This window comes from Pelodiscus sinensis, chromosome 1 (assembly GCF_049634645.1).
Source record: "Pelodiscus sinensis isolate JC-2024 chromosome 1, ASM4963464v1, whole genome shotgun sequence".
NCBI lineage: Eukaryota > Metazoa > Chordata > Testudines > Trionychidae > Pelodiscus > Pelodiscus sinensis.
In genome coordinates, this window is record NC_134711.1 from 278,826,451 (window position 1) to 278,847,338 (window position 20,888).

Here is a 20,888-nt window from a genome sequence, read left to right on the forward strand (position 1 = left end):
AGGACCATTGTGACTCTGCATTTTAAAAGTAGTAAGACATGGGCTGCCTGCATGCCTGGCTCTTACTACATTTAAACTGCAGAGTCACAGAAGGGGTAGCTCCTGAACCAGCTCGAGATGGGACAGACCGCCTTCCCTTAGCGACTAATTGTGTAGTTGATAGAAATTGCATTGACTACATGATTAATCATTTACGTGCCTCTTAACATCCCTAATTAGAATGGCAACATTTAATACAATAGAATAGCCTAACAGGATTACATTGTTTAAAAAAATCAATGTTTCAATATTGAATAAAGAAGTCAGCAACTATAACACCAATATTATGTCTGCCATGAATTGTAATTTCCTTAAGAAGCAGAGAAGAATCTCGAAAAAAGATTTTTCAATAAGTTTTTGCAGTTAAGTTAATATTAACTCTTTTAGTTCTCTCTTTATTTTTATACGTTAAATTAATTCACTTATTAATGGCTCTTCTAAAGTCTTTATGATATTGGCAGAGAGTATGTTTAAAAGTTAAAATGAGAGGTTTTTTTAACCTATATTCATGAATTTCATATAACTGAATATTGGGCTGCATTTTATTATTCCTGGTGTCAAGTCTGCAAGCAAATAGATGTTTAAGGGAAAAGACGCTGCATTCTGCATAAATATGGTATAAACAAAATTGGGTGATGAAGATTTATTTTTGCTCTTTTATAAGAGGGACTTGTTGCAGCTGATTTCTGTAGTAGATAAAATAACAATCCATTGAAAGATATTTAATGTGGCTGTTGGTAATAGTAACTAGATTAGAATTGCCCTTAGCTTTTCCATCATGTAACCCTAAAGCTGCTGTAAAAGAAATTCCACAAGTAATTAGGTAAAGCCAAAGTTAATCATGGAGAAACAACTTTTTTTTTTCAACAAGGAGTTTATCCTACTTCTATAAAAAAAAATGGAGCTTGAAAAAAGTAGTTTTGGGAGTGTAAAACTACCTCCTATTTAATACAGAGTAGAGAGACAGAGAGAGAGGCCAGCTCTATACTTTACATTACCATCCTTTGTGTATCTATTTTCTGTAATCTGTATAATAAAGTATGCATTGTAACGGAGCAGCTGACTTTTTTAACATCTAAAGATGAGTGGTCTAGGTCTCTTCTCATAAAAATGTTTAAAATTAAACAGTTGGACGAACATGAGATGGTTAACTGTTTAAAAAAAGTGTAAACGTTATTTATTGTGGTTGAATATAATATCAATGACAGCTGGTAATCTCTGTTAACTTTTTTTCCCTTGCAGTTGGATAGATTTGCCAGCATAAGGATTCCAAGCAGTAGAAAAGAAAGACCTCCGGTATTACAGCTGAAACAATCACATTCGTCTATTGATTGGTCATCACCTCCTGTAGATGTAGATGAGTCTATCTTCAAACCCTTGTCAGAACGAGAAATCCTAGCACTTTTTGAAAAAATGATGGTAAGAATCCCATCTCACTATTGATTGTAAACATCCCTCTCTGTGTTGAATTTTAGATGTTTTTCATTTACAGAATTACATCATGACTAATGTCTATTCACTTGAAGCTCATTATCTATGAATGAAAGTGTCTCTCTTTTGTCCCCAATTGAATGAAGAATATCTATCAAGATATAATTGTAAACAGGGAATCCTCATTACACTATGTTTATTGGCTCTCCGCCTGATGCTCTCTTATCAGTGACCTGGAAGAAAAGACAAAATCATAACTTTGCAGATGACACAAAGCTTTGGAGAGTACTAAAGAATGAAGTCTGTAGTGCAGTCTGGGTCACTTATAAAGTAGGTACAAACAAACAGTACTTTGAAATGCTGAAAGCCAGATCAAAGTGAGTCCTGTCCCAGAACTGTGGTGGTAGCTGCTGTTTGATCTAGACTTCAGGGGTCACCAAAATGAACATGTAGGAACAGAAAGGACTGTGTGTCTGTCAGGAGAAAAAAATATTCTTCAGCAAACTTCCAAATGTGTACTGCTATTTACAAAGCCCATTTACTAGGCTAAATATAGTTATTTAAATTGGGGTTATGTATCAAGTTGTATGGAAAAGTTTTCTCAGAACAACAGGTTAAAACTGAGGTTCCAGTTGGTGGCTTGTACTTCTTTGCAGGTGTTAAGTGCTTCAGACATCACAGAAGGCTCTAGGCCTCAGCTGTTGTCATGCACAGGGGTTGTTGGTCACAATCTTCAAGGACACCGGAAGAAGTACATATCACAACTGCAAGCCTCTCATTTGAAGGCAGTGACCTGTTTAACTTCAATACAGGTTCAGATCAGCACTGGATAAAATTTGTTAGGTGCTTTTTGATCTGCCACAGGTAATAAGGAGAAAACAAAACAGACCTCAAACTTCATTCATACAGATGCTTCCTTCCTGTTACTTCTGTCAGCACAGGCACTGTGAACCATAAAGAGACAAGAAGTTCTAGCAAAGGTCATCATAGGATATTGGTTGCAATATCCTGGTCCAATGTTGCAATAATTGGTTATCCCACTAAATCTCTGTGATGCCAGATATGTCATTTCTAGTTCTTGTTGTTTATTCCCCATACTTGATGCATTTCAATACAGACTTCTGAGATGCTCATTTGATTTTACCCCTTTTACCTGCTAAAATTGTTCATGTTCCCTCCAAATTCTAACCCTTGTCCTGGTTGCCATGTTTTTGACTTGTCTGTGGGCTTTTTGTTTCCTGTCCTTGTTGTGTCTCCATTTAAAGCCCTCTTTTAAATTAGCCAGTCTTATACAGAGATACTCTTCTACTTCCTTGATAGGTGGAGCTTATTTCTGGTTAGCACTCTTTGTTCCCAAAACAGCATTCCGTGGTTCAAGAAATAGAAGCTATTTTAATCCGCCACTAAAGGATGCCTAACAGAAGAATGGCATGAGTGGTCCCATTTCACTGGTGTCATGATTTCTTCTGAGAGGCAATGTCACTAAGGGGACAGATGTTGAGATTGCCATATTGGCTTCTTTCTCTGTGTGTGTAACTTCTCAGTGGAACCTGAGGCTTTGCTTAATAAGAGTTGCCACTGATAAAGAATTTCTTAGTGCACGAAATTCTTAGGGGCTTTGTCTTTGAGAGTAGGTAGCAGGCCACGATAAGGTATTTTAGCAAAGAAACAGTTATACTTGCTAAGATCATTTTATGGGTCAGCTGTATTTGGGATATCAAGAGGATGGGGCTTTTGATCAGAATAAAATTATAGAATTATATTTTTCTAACAATGGCTGGATGTCATCTAAAGTATCCTCAGGAGAAAGTTTTCTTCTCTCCACCTTTATTTTATTTTATTTTTTCAATGTGCTTCCAAAGACTAGTGCAATTCCAGGGGAGCAAATATGGAGCAAGGTGTTAGAATGTTCAATATGTAGCTTAAATCTGTCTTGTGATATAAAATGAAAATCTGTTTAATTATCAAGGAATTGCAAGCATAGTGAATTTCAAGAAAGCAAGAAAGGTAAATGTAATCATGTACATGGTGGAAAAATGTTCTTTATAGAAGGCTCTTAGATCACTCAATCCCTGTTACAGCATAGAATAATTTCTCATCTTATGTAACATGCACAGAAAATGGTATTAAGGCAAACAACACAGAACAAAAAAAATACCAACACCTGTTTGATGGTTTCTGATACTGTTACCCCAGTTTCACTGCAGACCATCCCAGGGTTACACTCATAGATTTATTAAGTTATGAATTAAACGCCAGGGAATTGACCTTTCATTGACTGACACTATGGAATTAAACTGAAGGGGTATGAGCTATCTCACCTACACATTCATTAGTCCATTCACAGGCACATATCCTCAGGCACTCATATACTTACACAGGCAAAAGGTTGTAGAGGCAAGCCAAGGCATGTTGACTCCACAGGTTTGCCTCTAGCCATGGATCCTGGCAGGCACACTGATCAGAAAGAGGGCTTCTGCCAAGTGGTCTCTCCTTTTATAAGAACTGAATTGCTCCTGTCACTTGTGCAGGGGTCCTACCTCCACGTTGGTCTGGGAGGAGCATGCCCAGACCTCCCTCAGTCCGGGTCCTTTGTTTGCTTAGGGCAGCATTGTGTCTTAATTTGTCAGCTGCTGGCTTCACATATTTAGCCTTGCTGTTTCCCTCACCCCAAACACCCTCCATTCACACACATTGTTTTATCACAGGGTGGCATGCAGCTTAGAACAAGTTACAAGCAAAGTGGCTGAGAGTTACAAAGCTCAATAATCTTACAACAAAGTGCAGAATTTAAAAGGCAAGGTAGCTGAAAGTTACAGAGAGACAAGTACAAAGTTTCAAAGCTCAATGGTTGTTACAGAGATACCTTCCAGCACACAGCGTCTGACTGAGAAGAATTTCTATCTTAATCATCAGTAATAAAGTGACTTGGAAGACAACTGCCCCCCTTAAACAATGTTCACAGTAGTGCAGTCAGCAGCAGGTTTTGTCATTCTCTGTCATGTGTTGGCAGGACCTTAGAGTTTAATGCATTTCTAGAAAATTTGTGTGTAAATCAAGTAATAGCTCTGGCAGAGGCTTCATGCAACATTATCCCCCCTTGGCTACCCAAATTACAGTGACCACTCCAAGGTGGATGTTTTACCTCCACCCATCCACATCATCATTCCAATTGCCATGACAATTTCTGGATTTCCCATACAGATCTCCTGTTTCATATCTTGATATGACAGGTATTTTGTTTATTGTAATCAGAGGACAATGAGATAAATTAACAAAAAAAAATGTAACTAACAATACAAATGTATATCAATAACAGCAGGTAACAATGATAACTAGAGGAACTAACCATAAACCTGATGCTTTGGGGACCAAAGGCTTTTTGGACCGAGGTGGATGTATGATTGATAATTTGGTGGGAGATGGGAGAGATAAGGAGAGGGGAAAAAGTTTTCCCTGCCTAGTGTAGTATCCCCTCTTTTCCCCAAATACAGTACACAACAATGCTAGCATAGGGGCACCCGTGACAAGACGAACACTGAACTAGGGATGTTAAATATCGGTTAATTTAATAGTTGATTAACAACACATTCTTATTGGTTAGTTGACTATTCTATAGTCCTTGGGCAGCCCCTATCTTGTGGGGAGGGGTCTGAGCTCCCAGGCCTAGCATGAGCCAGAACTGAGCTAGGCTACCTATAGTCCTTGACTCCTAATACACTTTAAATGCAGAACAGCAGCAGGGGTAGGTCCAGGACCCAGTGCAAGCTGGGCTTCTGGCCATCCTGGTAAAAAAAAAAAAAAAATTTCTGGCAAGTGATGGGGAGAGGGAAATGCATGTAGTCTATAGCATTAACCTATAAGCTTTTGCTTATTGGTTAATCAACTATACTATTACATGCTTACACTGAACACAGTCTTTGTCAGGACACTAGAACCATGGTGTTTCTGTTGCTCTTCAGCTGGTACCTGATGTTCTGTAAGACAAAAACCTGCAAAAAACCTTAAGCATGATAGGCACTGGGTTATTGTAAGGAGGAGCAAGGACAGGGATGGTTCCTCCTACATGCTTAAGCTGTCTTCGGTGGACCTATTTCCTGTGGGGGCCTCGATCAATTTGGAATACTGTGTCACTCCCCTTATTACAAATGGTAAATGGCTCCTCCCACTTTACTTGAAGAGGCTTAGTGTTCCATTTCAGATACATCCATTTCAGTTTCTGCCACTGCTTGTCCATTTTTTTTTCCGAGCCTGTTCCATTGTCTGCTGTATAAGTTGAACAGCCTGGGGAAGTTCCTCCTGTAAAAGTTTATGCCATTGAATTAGCTCTGGACTGGTGGGGTCAGAATTGGGAGGGTCTGACTGTGACCGCATAAGAAGCATTGGTGGCCCGAACATCAATTGAAAAGGCGTAATTGAGCTACTCTATTGAGATCTTCTCCTTATTACAGCTAACACTAAAGGCAGATGTATACTATGTTGTTTAAAACGGTCTTATCTGGTAACTGGTTTCACAGCCAACCACAACAGGCTGGAGTAGTCCTAGCTGTATCCCGTCTGTTATGTCTGGGTGGCAGGCAGGGCCATACGTGTGTTGGCCAGCGGGGCCCTGCCTGTATGGAGGCGGTCCAGCAGGATTCTGATCCCAGCTACTCAAGAGAGGCGCCTGGGAGTGTCCTAGTCCTAGCTGTGTCCTGGGGGCATGCAGAAAAATCATAGTACAGATTCCAGAGCAATAGCATAATAAGCTCATGGCAGGAAACACTGTTTTAGCAAGTTATATACCGGCTTCAGTTTTCAAAAGGATTAAGTTTTCAAAAATGTAGCTGGATGTAGTGCAGTAATCTAATCTCAGGGTTACAGGCATGGTGGTTAGTAGCAAGATCTGCATCCTAAAAGAGGCTGAAATGATGTGTACAGATATAGGGGGAAAATGCTGCTGTGTGATCACTGGACTGAAGAAAGAAAAGTTCACAATTTAGGTGTTTAATTACAGATATAACAGAATGCAGTGACACTTGCTCTACGAAAGATGTAAAGTAACTTTTTGCTTACATTTCCCAAAATGATCGATACATACCAAGAATCAAGACTGCAATATGGTTTTGTGATGATTGAGGAGGAGAAGGTGACTGTTATACGGGGTCTCCCACCCACTATGTCTTCATTTTGCATATGATTCTTAGGAGGAGGTTAAAATGGAACTACACTGCTAGTCTTGCTTGCAGTTATTGACTGACTGTGCTGATGCTGGAATTGTAAAATAGGGAGGGTAAAATTATGATACACATTCTGTAAAATTAAAGAACTTTTTTTTGAATTTGTAACTTGACTTTATATATTGCTCTGTCCTTTTTGCCTATTGCAAGGTTATAAATTGCTTAAGTGGATGTTTTGCATTTCGTTCTTTAGTTTCCTCATTGTTGGTATTGTAGGGATAACATATTAATGTATTGAAAATGATTCCCCCAAATGGAAGTGACTCCCCATAATTTGTTCCCCACAACTTAAAGTGTTTAGATTTATTATTAATTCTTCTTCTTATTATTATTAGTTAAGATTGTTAAATGTTTAGATTTATTATTATTATTGCCCCTTTAGAATATAATGTATTAGGTCATGTAACTTAGAACTGTTAAGAATATAATCCTATGTAGCCAGAAACAGCCCCCCCTCTGTGTCCCAGGGCATGCTCAAGCTTGTACAAGGGGCTGCTTGAAATTGACCTTGCAGAGATACATTGTAACAATGCATTGTCAAGCCACTAACTCTGCTATGGGAGCCAAGCCCTGTAATTGACTAAGGGCATTGTTACATAATTGACGCCTGTTCTCTTTAAAACATTGTAACTTTACTTAGCACTCAGAGAATGTTTTAAGCAATACCACCCAGAAACTTTTGTAACTACAACTTTTATTATTATACAAAATACTGCATGGGAAACATTAATTAGGGAATGTATGTAAGAGAGAGAGAGAGAGTGCTTGGACGATGAATGAATGGTTCTGAGAGGTGCCAGCCTGAGAATACAGCAACAAAGGGCTGAAGAAGGCGTCAGGTGCCAGTGCAACCAAAAGGTGTCAAGTGGAGAAAACCAAGTACTGGAGGTCCACCCGATTAGATCACTGATGAGCACCTGGCAGCCACCCTGGAGACATCAGCATGATGCAGCAATTTCCATAGACTGGCATAGGAAGAAATTCCTATAAGAACTGGACTAAAAAACTATGGAATCGGAGTCCGAGGTTCTGCTGCCAGCCTACCAGGAGCTTCAGATGTGCATCTGATCAGGACTTCGCTCCCCACTATCATCACTTGTGTACAGAATACCTGGCCAGTATTCTGTCACAAGCAACTTCCAGGCTGGTAACTATACACAGAACTTGAATGAATGGATTCATGAATGAATGTTTTTTTATATAAAAAAGTGTATAAAGGTTAAGTAGTGATAGGAATAAATAGTTAAACAACGTTGTTTGCTTCTATCTTTTCTTTATTTTTTTATTATTATCTTTACAATAAATGTGGCTTTTTGCCTTATCTCCCTCATAAGATCCTGCTTGCTTTTATTTGGTACAACAGTATTTCTGTTTTTTATATAGGTTCTCTTCTCTCCTCCCCTCCCCCCCAAGTTTTACACTTAACATACCTATACCTCTACAGCAGTGTGTAGGCCTTCATTAAGATCCTTATTATCAGACATGTACATGGCTAAAACAAATTATTTCAATTTTTTCCTGTAGGAAGATATGAATTTAAATGAAGACAAAAAAACACCATTGCGAGAAAAGGACTTGAATACCAAAAAAGAAATGGTGATGCAATATATTAGTACTGCTTCGAAAACTGTAAGTATATGTCAGTTCTAGAATACACCAAAAATATGTGTATGGAAAGGGGATTGTGGTTACTACTTTTACATGTATATTTGGACGGATGATAATGCGTAACTGAGTATTAATTTTTTGACTAATATCAGTCTTTAAATCGCTTCTGGGTCCTTTTTTTAACATCTTTAGGTAACACTGGAAGTTATCTATATATGTGGTTGATCCTATATCCTTTACACTTTAGTCTAATGCTGTATTTTGTATGGCTGAAATTGATTTCCATTTGTGTATTTGGGGACATTAAAGGTGCATACGGGATTGGATCACGACACATGTTACCCAGTATTCTGTGTCTGATAGTGGTCATATAGACACAAAACTGTCCAAATTTATTTTAATCCTATAGGTTGAACCACTGTAAATTGGTACTCCCTTGTCCGGCAACATCCTTGGGATCATGGATGTTGTAGGACCTGACAGCCACAGTGGAGAGCTCCTTCCTAGGAGCCCTGCAGCCTGTTAGCCGTGAGTTGCCTGGCGCGGCTGCCTGGTGGGCTGCAGCAGGGCCATCTGATGTGATAGGCAAGGAGGGTGAGGACCAGCAGAGTGTGAGTAGGGCCTACAGCAGGTCTAGGGCTCACCTCCCCTGGTCCGCAAAATCTCTCATCTGGGATCAGTCAGGTCCCAATAGTGCCAGACCAGGGAGGTCCAACCTGTAATTAGTTACTGATCTTATTTATACTGAGGCCATGAATTCTACAGACTACTATTGTATTGTATTCTGTGAAAACAATTGCATATAATTTTTAAATTTGCCATCTTAAGGTTCATATAATGAAATTTAACTTTAGAATTGAGCGGTGTCAGACGTGTTCAATGTAGGGACTTCGGCATGTCTGAGGTCAGAAATGTTTGCAATGGGAGATCTGTCATAAAAGGACTATGTGTTTATTTTCTACAGGGCATTTTAAGGTGGTCAGAGGAAAGCAAAAGTAATTATGATAATTTGCAACATGGTAATGTGATTGATCTGTCAGTGGCACTGCAGAGGAGCTAATGTCATAACTCAATACATTGTTTGCTGCACCCCTTGCCAGCTAACATTAAGAGGTTCTTGCATCACAACTTGTAGAGTAATGCCATATTAATTCCTATTGTCACATTAATACAAAAACATGAAAAAAATGATTAGCCCTTTGAGACAGGGACCATCTTTTTGTTGTGTTTATATAGTTATGAGCACATGGGGAGCATGATCCATGATTTGGGTTTCTACATGTTAATGTAGTTTATATTCATAATAATTAAAGCCAAGACAACTTTAATTTGGCACAATAGACTGTGGGTCAATATACAAACAAATATTACTCTAACAATAGAAGAAAAAGGGTGGGGAATCCATTTACAAAAGAGCTTTCTGGAAACATCATGTTAACAGTCGCTGGTCCAAATGCTCCTGGTGTGCAACCAAGATTTAACAATGAAGTGGACAGACATTTAAGAGAAAAAGCCTATGAGGATTTCCCAAGCCATGCCTGTTCAGGAAACATGCAATAAAAGTATCAAAGTGGTACTACTTTTGCACTATGTATTACAATGAAGAATGGAGTGGCTCCTGATCTGGTTACCAAAATTACTTTTTATTTCTGCGATAAATGTACCCATCAAAAAAGAAAGTACTTGTAACCTACATTTGCTGAGCACCATCTTGCCTATCACCACATTGGTTGAAGTAGGTACCTCCAAAACTAAATGTACAACTCTACAGCTTGAGCTAAGTGTAAGACTCATTTTCTGTGAACTAAGTACAGAGGGTTAGACGTCTAATACACTGGCCAACAGAGTACATATGCAGCCAGGGGCGGCCCGTAACTATAGGCTGATGCGGCCGTTGCCTATGGCACGGCCGTTGCCTATGGCGCTGCCTTCAACGGGGCGCCCGATGATGACGTCAAGGGACACCCAATGATGACGTCGCTCCATTGACGGCCATGCAGGCGGGGGCGCTGATCGTGCATTCTGCCTGGGGCGCCAGCTGCCGCAGCTCCCCTCGGGCCACTCCTGTATGCAGCCATTACTGCATTTCAGAGCCACGATGCCAAAATAAGATTTCAGCTCTTCAAGTTATTAACCAAATAGGTAGATTGAAGTTGTCAGGTGAAAGACAAAAGGTATTGTCCAGGAACAAAATGTCTAATTGCATTTGAAAGTTGCTGGTACAGAGCATTGTCAATTAATTTGTTTGTCATTCATCTCTTGGGTAACTAAAGTAAAACAGCCAAAAATGTTCAATCCAGGTATGATTGTCACAAAAACATTAAAAACATGAACCTGAACTGTGTTGAGTGCAAAGACTTTTCTAAAATCAGCAACCATTTATTTCATTTTCACATCTTAGATTTCATCTTATATATGAATTATGTTTTGCTGTGTGAAGTAGAGCAACTGGCAGATGAAATTCTACACTGACAAAATGCAAAATATTAACATTTTGAATGTGAAACTATGAGAGGCAATGACAAAGAATCAAAACCACTTAATGGTAAAAAAAACCCAACAGTTTTTTAACAGGATCAGGATTAGCCCAATCTGTGAATACCAACAATAAGCTGTTTTAAGCATAAAAGAGAGGAGATCCATTTAACGTGACTTTGTTCTTGCAGGGAAGCCTCAAGAGCAGACGACAGATTACACCGCACGAATTCATGCTGGAACTAAAATCTGGAACAACCGATGAAAGACTTGTCACTTGCTTAGAATCCCTACGGGTGTCTTTGACCAGTAACCCTGTCAGGTAATGCCTCTCTTGCCTAGGGAATATTGCAGCATTTAATTTTCGGAATTATTATTTTATAAAAAAACCTTCTAAATAAGAAAATACTTCAATGCAGTTTGATTAATATACACAAGCTGTTACCTTGGTTCTGGTTTTAAAGCTATCTGTACACTTTTTTAAGGTTCTCTAATTTTTAAGTAGACTGTTAGACTTCTCATATCTGGAAAAAATCTAAGGGGCAAAATGTGAAGCAATTTTTATATCCAAAGAGCAGTTTGGCTACATCAGAATGCCACATAGGCATATGGCAGCGTTGTTGTAGTTGTGTTGGTTCCAGAATATTAGGCAAAGAGGTGAGGTAATATCTGTTATTGAATCAACCTTTGCTTGTGAAAGAAAGCTTTTGATATTACATACTCTTTTCTTCAGCTCTGGGAAACAAACACAGAGTGCCTCAGCTAAATATAATGTGGAACAAGATAGTTTAGCATAAGTAGTAACACTTCTCAAATGACAGTTTAAGGTGAACTGCTATACAGGTAAGAATTCAAAGTTGATAAAGTAGTCCTTCACCCTTTCTTTTTGGATTATAACTTGGCTTATCCCAAGGTTTATTACTGATACCTAATTTTAGGGAATGTATGGAAGTGTAATGAAGAAGAATATAATGTTCACCAACAACTACAATTGAAACAGTCAATTCATAGGCAACATCTCTCCTTCCACCTGGAATGTTCCAGTCCTTGTTCATATACTGCGAAATGATAATCGGGGGTGTTAAATTCAGCCTATCTCCATTGTATAGTCTTGTTGCATAAGACTTGTAATACAGTGTATTCCCCAGCTGCTTTGGTAGGGTAAGTGTTCCTGTCTCTAACAATTGGCTAATGTTTAAGAATAAGACGCTAAAGTGAGTTAACAGGGGTAACCCAACTGTCTGGCTCACTGCTGAACGGAGCGCAGAAGGTATTCTCCATTTGGTAAGGGCTCACCTGAGCCAGTGGAGTATCTTGGTAAGATGGTTTACCATAATATTAAAGTTATAAACTGATATTTATCTCAAGAAGGCCACATGGACTCTTAAGTTACATAACATAAACCAGTCCTTTGCTGGTTTAACCAAAAGGAAGGGCTAGTTGAGCTTATTAGGAGGCTGGGTTTCCGGGTGAAGACAGAGAAAAATCTTTCCTTCTAGCATTACCTAGAATTGACATCTGAAAGAAACAGCCATTTTTATTTTGCCTGTTCCACACTGATTGTTGTCTTCCTGCTTCTGTCCTTTTGAGTGACCCGTTTAGGCAATTCTTGGAGTTGTAAACTCATTTTTGTCCCATCTAAAGTACACCACCTTCAGATGGGATGTGCCAAGTTGGGGAGACATCCCACAGGCAGCACCCAATAACTTGTGTACCCTGCCATTCCCTTTTCCAAGAACAGCTCTTAGAAAATGTGAAAAAATGTTTATATCCAATCTGAAAACCAAATGGGAGCTCTTACATATATTTGTTTCTCTGAAGCAAAACATTTATTTAACTGTAGAAGTGAAAGATACATGGAACTTGCGGTTTGAACAGACAAAAAAATGCACTATGTTCCTCCACATCCTTCACTTTTTGTGGCTAGAGGACCTCAGTTTTATTGATGGGGGGCTAGTATTTTTTGATTTTGCTGGAGGCAATTTTGAGGAAATTGAGATAAATGAATAATTTGTTTAGGAACAACATTTTATGCAAGTGGGACAACATAAAATAACTCAAGAATGAGGGGCAAGGTAAAGAGGGGGGGCTATCGTGGCAGGGGAAAGGTTGTCCAAGACCAGTTGTGGGTAGTGAGAGCAAAGGTTAAGTCCATAAAAATATGAAGCTTAAACTAGATAATGCAAGAGCAATTTAGTGAAGGTATTTGAAGCAAGGAATAATGTGAACTGAGCAACAGCTGAAAGAAATACTGTTTTTGATTCAGTTGATCGAAGTATGGAAACTGGTGCTGCCTGAGAGGAAATTAATATAGTAATAAACAAGGGAGATGATCACAGCATTATACAGCATCCCTGGAACCTGACAGGTCCTGGACAAGGGAGTTTGCCAGGCCAGAGGAGGTCAGGGGTCTCCAAGAGGTGCCTTCTGCAAGCCAGCCCTGCTCCCAGTTCCCTGGGGCTGCCAGTTGGGTTGTGCTCACGTTCCCACAGCAGCCAGGCTGTGTTTCTGGCTTTCAATGCCCAGCAACTGCCAAGCTGTGTTCCCAGCCCTTGGCTGTGCCTCTCAGGCTGGCTGGGCTGTGCTTCTGGTCCCTGGCGGCTGCCAGGCTGTGCTGTTGAGCTAGCCCCCGGGGCTGCCAGACTCGCTCTGTGGACAGCTCCAGGGGATCATTGGTCCAGGGGCTTCTGGACAAGTAACATCTGTGGTCCTATTGGACCATGGATATTGCTGGACCAGAGAGTCCTGAACAAGAGAGATTGAACCTGTAGGAGCATTTTAGTTTGGGGAAAGAAAGAGGTCAGGCTTCAGAGACATGCAGTGAGAAGTGGGAAAAAGAGTAATTATTGTGGGAGAAACTCTAAGGCAGTCTACAGTCTTCTATAAGCCTAATGCATTTTATGTCAAAGCTATACGACATCGCATCGTTAATCTTGTTTTCAGGTTAACTTTGCATAACATTGAAGCAGACTGGCATCAATACAGTGTAGCAATAAATATACAGAAATACGTTTTCAAGACTTATTACTGTACCTACAGATCAAAGCTGTATAACTTTCAACTTGACATGAATGGTTCTAAAACTGTAAAATTGGTTTCACTTATCTCTGTGAAATCAAATATAGTCTACAGTCATTCCCTCTTGAGCTTCATAGGACTGAGGTTGAGTATTTATTAGAAAACTGGGTTGTCAACATGTATAGTGAATAATACTTCTAACTTTTTATGGTTGCAAACTATATACTTTGTTTTTGACAAGCTGATGAATAACAGATCAATTTCACAGAAAGTAGTGATGGAGGGAACATTATTAAAATGTCTAATTCTAGAAAAATGCATGTTGTGAACTAAACAAGTGCAATAAAAAAATCAAGCTTTTATGTTTTTACGTTTATTTTTAGCTATTGTAATTTTCAGAGGATCTTAAAATTGCAGACCCCAAAACTAACTAGTTTGGTAAATGAGAACTAATGCCAATATATGTTTAAGTTAATGTAAAATCAGTGTTGATGGCTCTAGTAATCTTTACAGGTGTCAAATTCCTGTGCCTCTCAAATCATTCCTTTTACTAATGCAAACAGTGTACAATATTACTACACTTTTTAAGCAATGGAATTAAAGGCTCATGATCTTGTGATATTGAGTGTTAACCAGACGATTGCAAATTGAGGTTTTGTTTTAATGAATAAACAAAACATTTAAATTATAGGTGGAATTGATAGCAGTGTTCTATGTAAATTGTATGCTTGTGTGGCCAATCAGGAGAGATTTAGATACCTCCCAGCTGATTAACAGAGTGCCCACAAGGTTTTTTGTTTGTACTGGTGGTACATAGTCACACATGCCTTGGTGCACATTAAAATTTATTCTGCACATGGGTGGAAAAGATTAAAGGGACACTGACATCCGTACCTGTAGTTGAGGCTTGCTATCTCTTTCCAATTTTAAGACCATGTTTTTAGTTGCTAGTAGAGAATTTTCACCTCCATTAGCAAAAGTCTGGTGTGGTGTCAGCCTCAAGCAGATTTTTTTCAATGTTTCAGCAAAAATGATTTAGCCATTTCAAAGAATGAATTTAGCAAAATTTATACTGTTTCGCTCATTTTTTTAAAAAAGGTCATAATTACTTGAATACAAGGGAATGGACAATCTATGGGATGTGGAGTTAACAGACAGACTTGGGATATGTCTACACTACAAAGTTAATTCGAACTAACAGCTATTAGTTCAAATTAACTTTCATATGGGCTACACATGCAAACCGCTATTTAGAATTTAATTTGAAATAGTGGAGTGCTTAATTTGAACTAGGTAAACCTCATTCTATTAGGAGAAACACCTAGTTTGAATTAAGGGCTGTGTAGCCACTTAATTCGAAAAGTGGGAGGCTAGCCCTTCCCAGCTTGCCCTGGTGGCCACTCTGAGCCAAACCAGGAAAACTCTTCTGCCCCTGTCCTGGCCCCGGAGCCCTTAAAGGAGCACGGGCTGGCTACAGTGCTTGTGCCAGTTGTAAGCCTGCCAGCACCCAGCCAGCAGACCCTGCACCTGGCATGGGATGAGCCAGCCACCCGCTGCCACCCAGCCCTCTGCCTCTTCCCAGGACTAGGCTGGCGGCTCCCAGGAGCCTGCCAGGGGCCTCAAAAGGCGGGTACCCGCCTGGTCTAGTGCAGAGATTGTGGACCTCATCGACTTTGGGGAGAGGCCTCCAACGTCCACGATCTCCGCACTAGCCACAGGAACGCGGCCGTCTACAGCTGCATGGCTGCCAGCCTGGCCACCAGAGGCCACATGGGGACCCAGGAGCAGGTCTGCTGGAAAATCAAGGACCTGCAGCAGGCCTTCTCCAGGGCCTCCCAGCCAGGGGCCGACCCGGAGGCATGCCCGCATTATGAGGCCCTGGACTGCATCCTGGGGGCTCACGCAGAGGGCCCGTCCCAGACACGGAGAAGGAAGAAGAGGATGCCGAGAGTCAGGAGCCTGCGAGGTGCCTACCCGGGACCCCCGAGACATCCCATAGAGCACATCGGCTGTGTCGTCTGAGGCCAGGGATGGCTCCACACGTGAGTGCCATCATGCTCCCCTTATGCGTATTGGGGGTGAGGGTGGGGGGAGAAGGAGCCTAGGGACCATGTTCCTGAGCCTTGTCCACCATGGAGCAGCAGCTGGGTGTCATACAGGGGCCCTGGTCCGTTTCCCACACGCCAACCTCACCTTGCAGAGGAGGGCTGGGTTTCACCCACTGTGTCCCCAGGGAGAACTGACCACTGCTCTTGTTTCATCACAGCCGCAGCACCTGGGACTGCAGAGTGCGCCACCCCGCCTGCAACAGCCACCCGCACCCGGGCCAGCAGGCGCACCAGGAACCTGGAGGACTACCAGTGGTGGCACCTGCGGGTACTGGAGCAGCAGCTCTGCACCCAGGACCACTGGGTCCGGGAGGACCTGCGGCTGCGGCAGAGGAGCTTGGAGGCGCTGGAGGAACAGGGCCGTGCCCTCAGAGGTCATCTCCGGACCTTGGTGGACAGGTTCCTGCCTCCTCCTGCTCCAGCCCCTGCGGCCGCCCCAGCTCTCGGTCCTCCTCCCGCCTGTGCTCCCCCTCCCGCTTCCTCTGCACCCCCCTAATTGGAAATAAGTTAGTTCAAATTAGCGCTGTAGTGTAGACATACCGTAGCTGGCAGGCAGTGGTAGATGGGCTAAAACCATTAAAGTACGCTTGCTTCTAGAACTTGCAATGTAACATAGCATTCCAAAGACTCCCAATTCCTCTGTTGTCCAGTAAACAGCTGTGAAGCAACACATTTTTTGTGACTTGTTAAGAGTCCTGTCCTGTCACACTGTGTGACCTGTGAGTCTTTGTCCAAGAGTATCCAGAGAGCAAGGTAGGTAAAGTTGAAGCTCTTCTTCTTGGAAAGATCTAGGCAAGTTTCATCAGATACAAGAAAACCCGTACAGATGTTTCAGATATTAGTCTCATTTAGTCAGTTCTCATGTTGAATTGTGAAAGCTCTTTAAGACTCATGTCTCCTAAAGTGTTACAGTCCTGAAATCCAAGTCAGCACCCGTTCTGTCCTCGCAATCAGTCTCTTTTTAGGCCCACAGGCTGCATTGTCTCCAGCACCAAGAACTGAGCAACTCAGCTCTCTTCCAGCTCCGGGCATTAGGATGTCATGTCCACCTGTACTGAGATCTACAGCACTGACCACTTTACAGTTCATTGGAGTCTTTGGTTCTGGTGGTAAACAACTCTGTGCCAGCACTGGGCATCTACAGGTCTTACAGAACTTGAAAAGAATAATGGAGATGTTGGTTATCCCTTGGAGATCATTCAGGAAAAAATACATCAGCTTCTTTATGTCCTGAACGCTTACTCAGTTTTGTAACTAGCCATGGTCAATAATGATGGGACTATTTGAACCAGTTAAACTGATGTGGAATACACAAGCCTCTGTCACAGTGCCTTTGAATAGAGCAGACAGGACATAGCAGTTGTTTGCTCAAGGATATGAATATTTCTGCTTCCTTTCTCTCTCTCTTCTTTTGGCAACCACTTGTCCTGTTTCTAGGAACTTTGTCTGGCTTAAGTTCGGACTGGTGGGTTTTGAAGGTAGTCAATGAGCAAGGGATATCCCATCTAATTTCAAGCTGTTTTGGTTCCTCCCCCCTCTTGTGAGGGACTGTTACAAGTTACATAACACAAACCTCTAAACCAATGAGATTTAACCTTTCCATGAATTGATTTGTTGGTCACATGCTTGTACTTCTCCACTCCACATGTTGAGCTCACTCTCATCTTGGCCTTTTCTAGACTGTTCCTAGGGTGGTGAGCCACAGCATGCTTCTTTATGCATACATGCCTTCTACATCATGCTTTGTTTAAAATGAACATAAGTATGCCTTTCAACTGCAAGCACTCAGTCCTGGCTTGTGCTTGGTCTGGCAACTACCCTCCCACCCCGCCATAGCGGCTCTGCATAAAGAATATTTTAGGACCTGGCAGGCAGGCAGCCCAGCTCGCACCATTCCCAGGGAGCTACCTTCGCTGCAGCTTTGCAAGGAAAGTATTACTGCAGAGCTGTCCTGGGAGGTTGTTCCCAGGATACAGCATGAGCTGGGGCTGAGTTGGACTGCTTGCTTTCTGGCTTCTAATTTACTCTTAATGTAGAGCTGCAGCGGGGGTAGACCCTGGGACCATGTGCAAACCTGACTGAGCCAGGCTGCTGGCCAGCCCTCTAAAAAATGTACTGGCAGAGCCATGGGGAATGGAGGCATGCAGTCCAGGGGTGGGCAATAATTTTTAATGGGGGGCACTTAAAGATTTTGGCAGGTGGTCAAGGGCTGCATTTCTGCTGACGAGGTGTGGGGTCTGAGACAAAGGTTGGGTGCAGAATGGAGCTTGGGGTAGGAGTCTGGGGTGCAGGAGCTGGTGTGGAGTCTGAGGAGGAGTTGGGTGAAGGAGGGGGTTGTGATCTGAGGCAGAGGCTTGGAGTGCAGGGTCTAGATGGAGGTATTGATGCGGGAAAGGATTTTGGCCCGGGGGAGGGGCTCTAGGAGACGCTTCAGGGATGGAGTTGTGACCTGGAAGAGGGGTGCAGAGGGTTTGCGTGGTGACCTGGAGCAGCAGAGTGGGGTGCAGGGTTAGGGAGAGGGTATGCAGGAAAGGATTCTGTCCTGGGGGTGTGTGGAAAGAGGAGTGCAGTGTTTGGAAGGGAGTTGTGACCTGGGAGGGAGAGGTACAGAGTGTTTGTGGGGTGGTCTAGGGCAAAGGGGGGGGTAGTTGCCAGAGGCAGCCTCTGGCTGAGAGGTGCTTACCTAGATGGCGCCCAGTCAGCAGCCCTGCAAGAACCTAAGCTGCAGCTGCAAGCTGCTCTGTGGCTCTGTTCCAGGCAGGTTGGGGGGAAAGGTGAGAGGAGGCTTTATTGCTGCCTCTGCCTCCAGCAAAATTTCTCAGCTTTTACTGGCTGTAAACTGGCCAATGGGAGCTGAGAGATTTTGCTGGGGGGCAGGACAGAGCACAAAGCCTCCTTGCGTGCTCCTCAGCATGCAGAGCGTAGAGCCGCCACATTGTGCTTAAGGGTCTCAGCGAGACAGCCATGGGTTGGATCCAGTGGCTTGGCGAGCTGGATGTGGCTGGCTAGACTCCCCTTGCCCACCCCTTCTGTAGTCGGTAGCATTAACTGATAAGCTTTCCTTTATTGGTTAATCATTTAACCAACGACACAGTTACATCCCTAATATCTGGAAGTGACTGCTTTGCTCAGTACTTCAGGGCCTCATTCTGTACTAGTAGCCTCTTTTCTAGCTGAATAAGTAGGCTTTCCTGTTCCCTTTTTTGTATTGAAGATTTGTGTGCTTTTGGAGGTTCATTTTCAAAAATTGAACTTGGCATGTTGAAAGAATTAGCTCTGTCCTAGCAGTGATTCTAATCCAATGTGTTCTGATTCAATTCCAGTTTGCATAAATACTTTGAAGGTATCTACAAGTATTCATAGAATTTCATATTGGATACGATAGTCAATTAGAAATCTTGTAAGATTGTCCTGGATGTTTACACATTATTTTACTCAGTGTAGATTGATTTCAGTAATTGATTTTAAATGAAAAAAATCATAGGTTAAAATGATGTTACCAAAAAAGTTAAAACTGACTGTTTTTGGAGTGTACTTAATATTGGAGCAAACCTCATTTAACTCACTGACATGTCTGTTTTTTTGAGAAAGCAAGTATAGATTAGGGTTCCCTTGGAAAAGCTGAGTTACGCTGAAGAAAAATAGGGAATAGACTTACGGCATCACCATTATGGTCTGTGGCCATAATGTTCCAAAATAAGGAACGCGCATTATGTAATATAAAATAAAAAAAACACCCAGTGGCAGCTGGCAACTCTAGATTTCTTTTACTGCAGCTTTCTGTATTGAATGAGTGGTATGGAGAGGGCAGATAAAGAAAAGTTATTTATTAGTTCCCTAAATAGAAAAACTAGAGGACACCAAATGAAATTAATGGGGAGCAGGTTTAAAACTAATAAAAGAAAGTTCTTTTTCACACAGCGTGTAGTCAACCTGTAGAACTCCTTGCCAGAGGAGGCTGTGAAGGCTAGGACTATAATAGAGTTTAAAGAGAAGCTAGATAATTTCCTGGAGGTTAGGTCCATAAAAGGCTATTAGCCAGGGGAGTAATGGTGTCCTTGGCCTCTGTTTGTCAGAGGCTGGAGAGGGATGGCAGGAGACAAATCGCTTGATCATTGTCTTCTATCCACTCTCTCTTGGGCACCTGGTGCTGGCCACTGTCGGTAGACAGGATACTGGGCTAGATGGACCTTTGGTCTGACCCAGTACGGCCATTCTTATGTTCTTATGAATGGTTGGGTGATAGATTCTAAACCTCGTTAACTTACGGCTTGTTTAATAACGATTAGCTAAGCTAAATTTTTTTTCTAGCAACATCCAACATAGCAAACAGCTTGGGAATTTACTTGTCAAATCACACCAACTCTAAAAGAGAGCCTTGAACAACAAAGGAAGTTTTTAATCCCTGAAAGTTTGTCCAAATAAATCGGTTTTTCAACGTTCCGCAAGACTTTTTGATTTTTTTAATTGTTTAAGGCCATGCCTATACTTAAGCGCTGGAGATGGATCTTCTGGTGTTAGATTGAATGGATCTACCAAAGACCTGGTAAATTGAATGCTGAGGGTATCCCTGGTCAGTGCTGGTAATCCTCACAGTTGTGAGAAATATGAAAAGCAGACGGGAGCATTTGCTCCCATCGACCTCCCACTGTGAAGACTGTGCCAAGCTTGTCTTCTGGTACGTTGACTCCAGCTACATTATTTATGTAGCTGGAGTTGAGTACCTTAAGCTGATCTTCCGGGTGTAGTATAGACCTGACCTAAATTACTAACCAGTTGTGGATATGGCTGAGTGGATCATCTTTATCCACATAATTTTCTTCCAATAAGCATTTTTCCGTATGATGTTTCATTTATGTAATTAGGCCTCATCTTCTTGCATCACTTATGCTTGACACATTTTCCTTTTTTTTTAGCAAGGGACCAAATTGCTTCAAAATATTCCCAGTTAGGAGGTCTCTTAGGCTCAGAAGCCATGACACTTTTTCAG

General features: G+C 41.8%; 1 protein-coding gene across 3 annotated transcripts in view; it reads left to right on the top strand.

Annotated features, from left to right (window-relative positions):
• DIAPH3 (diaphanous related formin 3) overlaps positions 1-20,888 on the top strand; it is a 456,179-nt gene that overhangs the window by 34,054 nt on the left and 401,237 nt on the right. For all 3 annotated transcript variants that reach the window (XM_075918922.1, XM_006113561.4, XM_075918921.1), the window contains 3 exons: positions 1,282-1,458; positions 8,214-8,318; positions 10,964-11,094. In XM_075918922.1, coding sequence (XP_075775037.1) covers positions 1,282-1,458; positions 8,214-8,318; positions 10,964-11,094 — 413 coding nt within the window. The remainder of the gene's footprint in view (positions 1-1,281; positions 1,459-8,213; positions 8,319-10,963; positions 11,095-20,888) is intronic.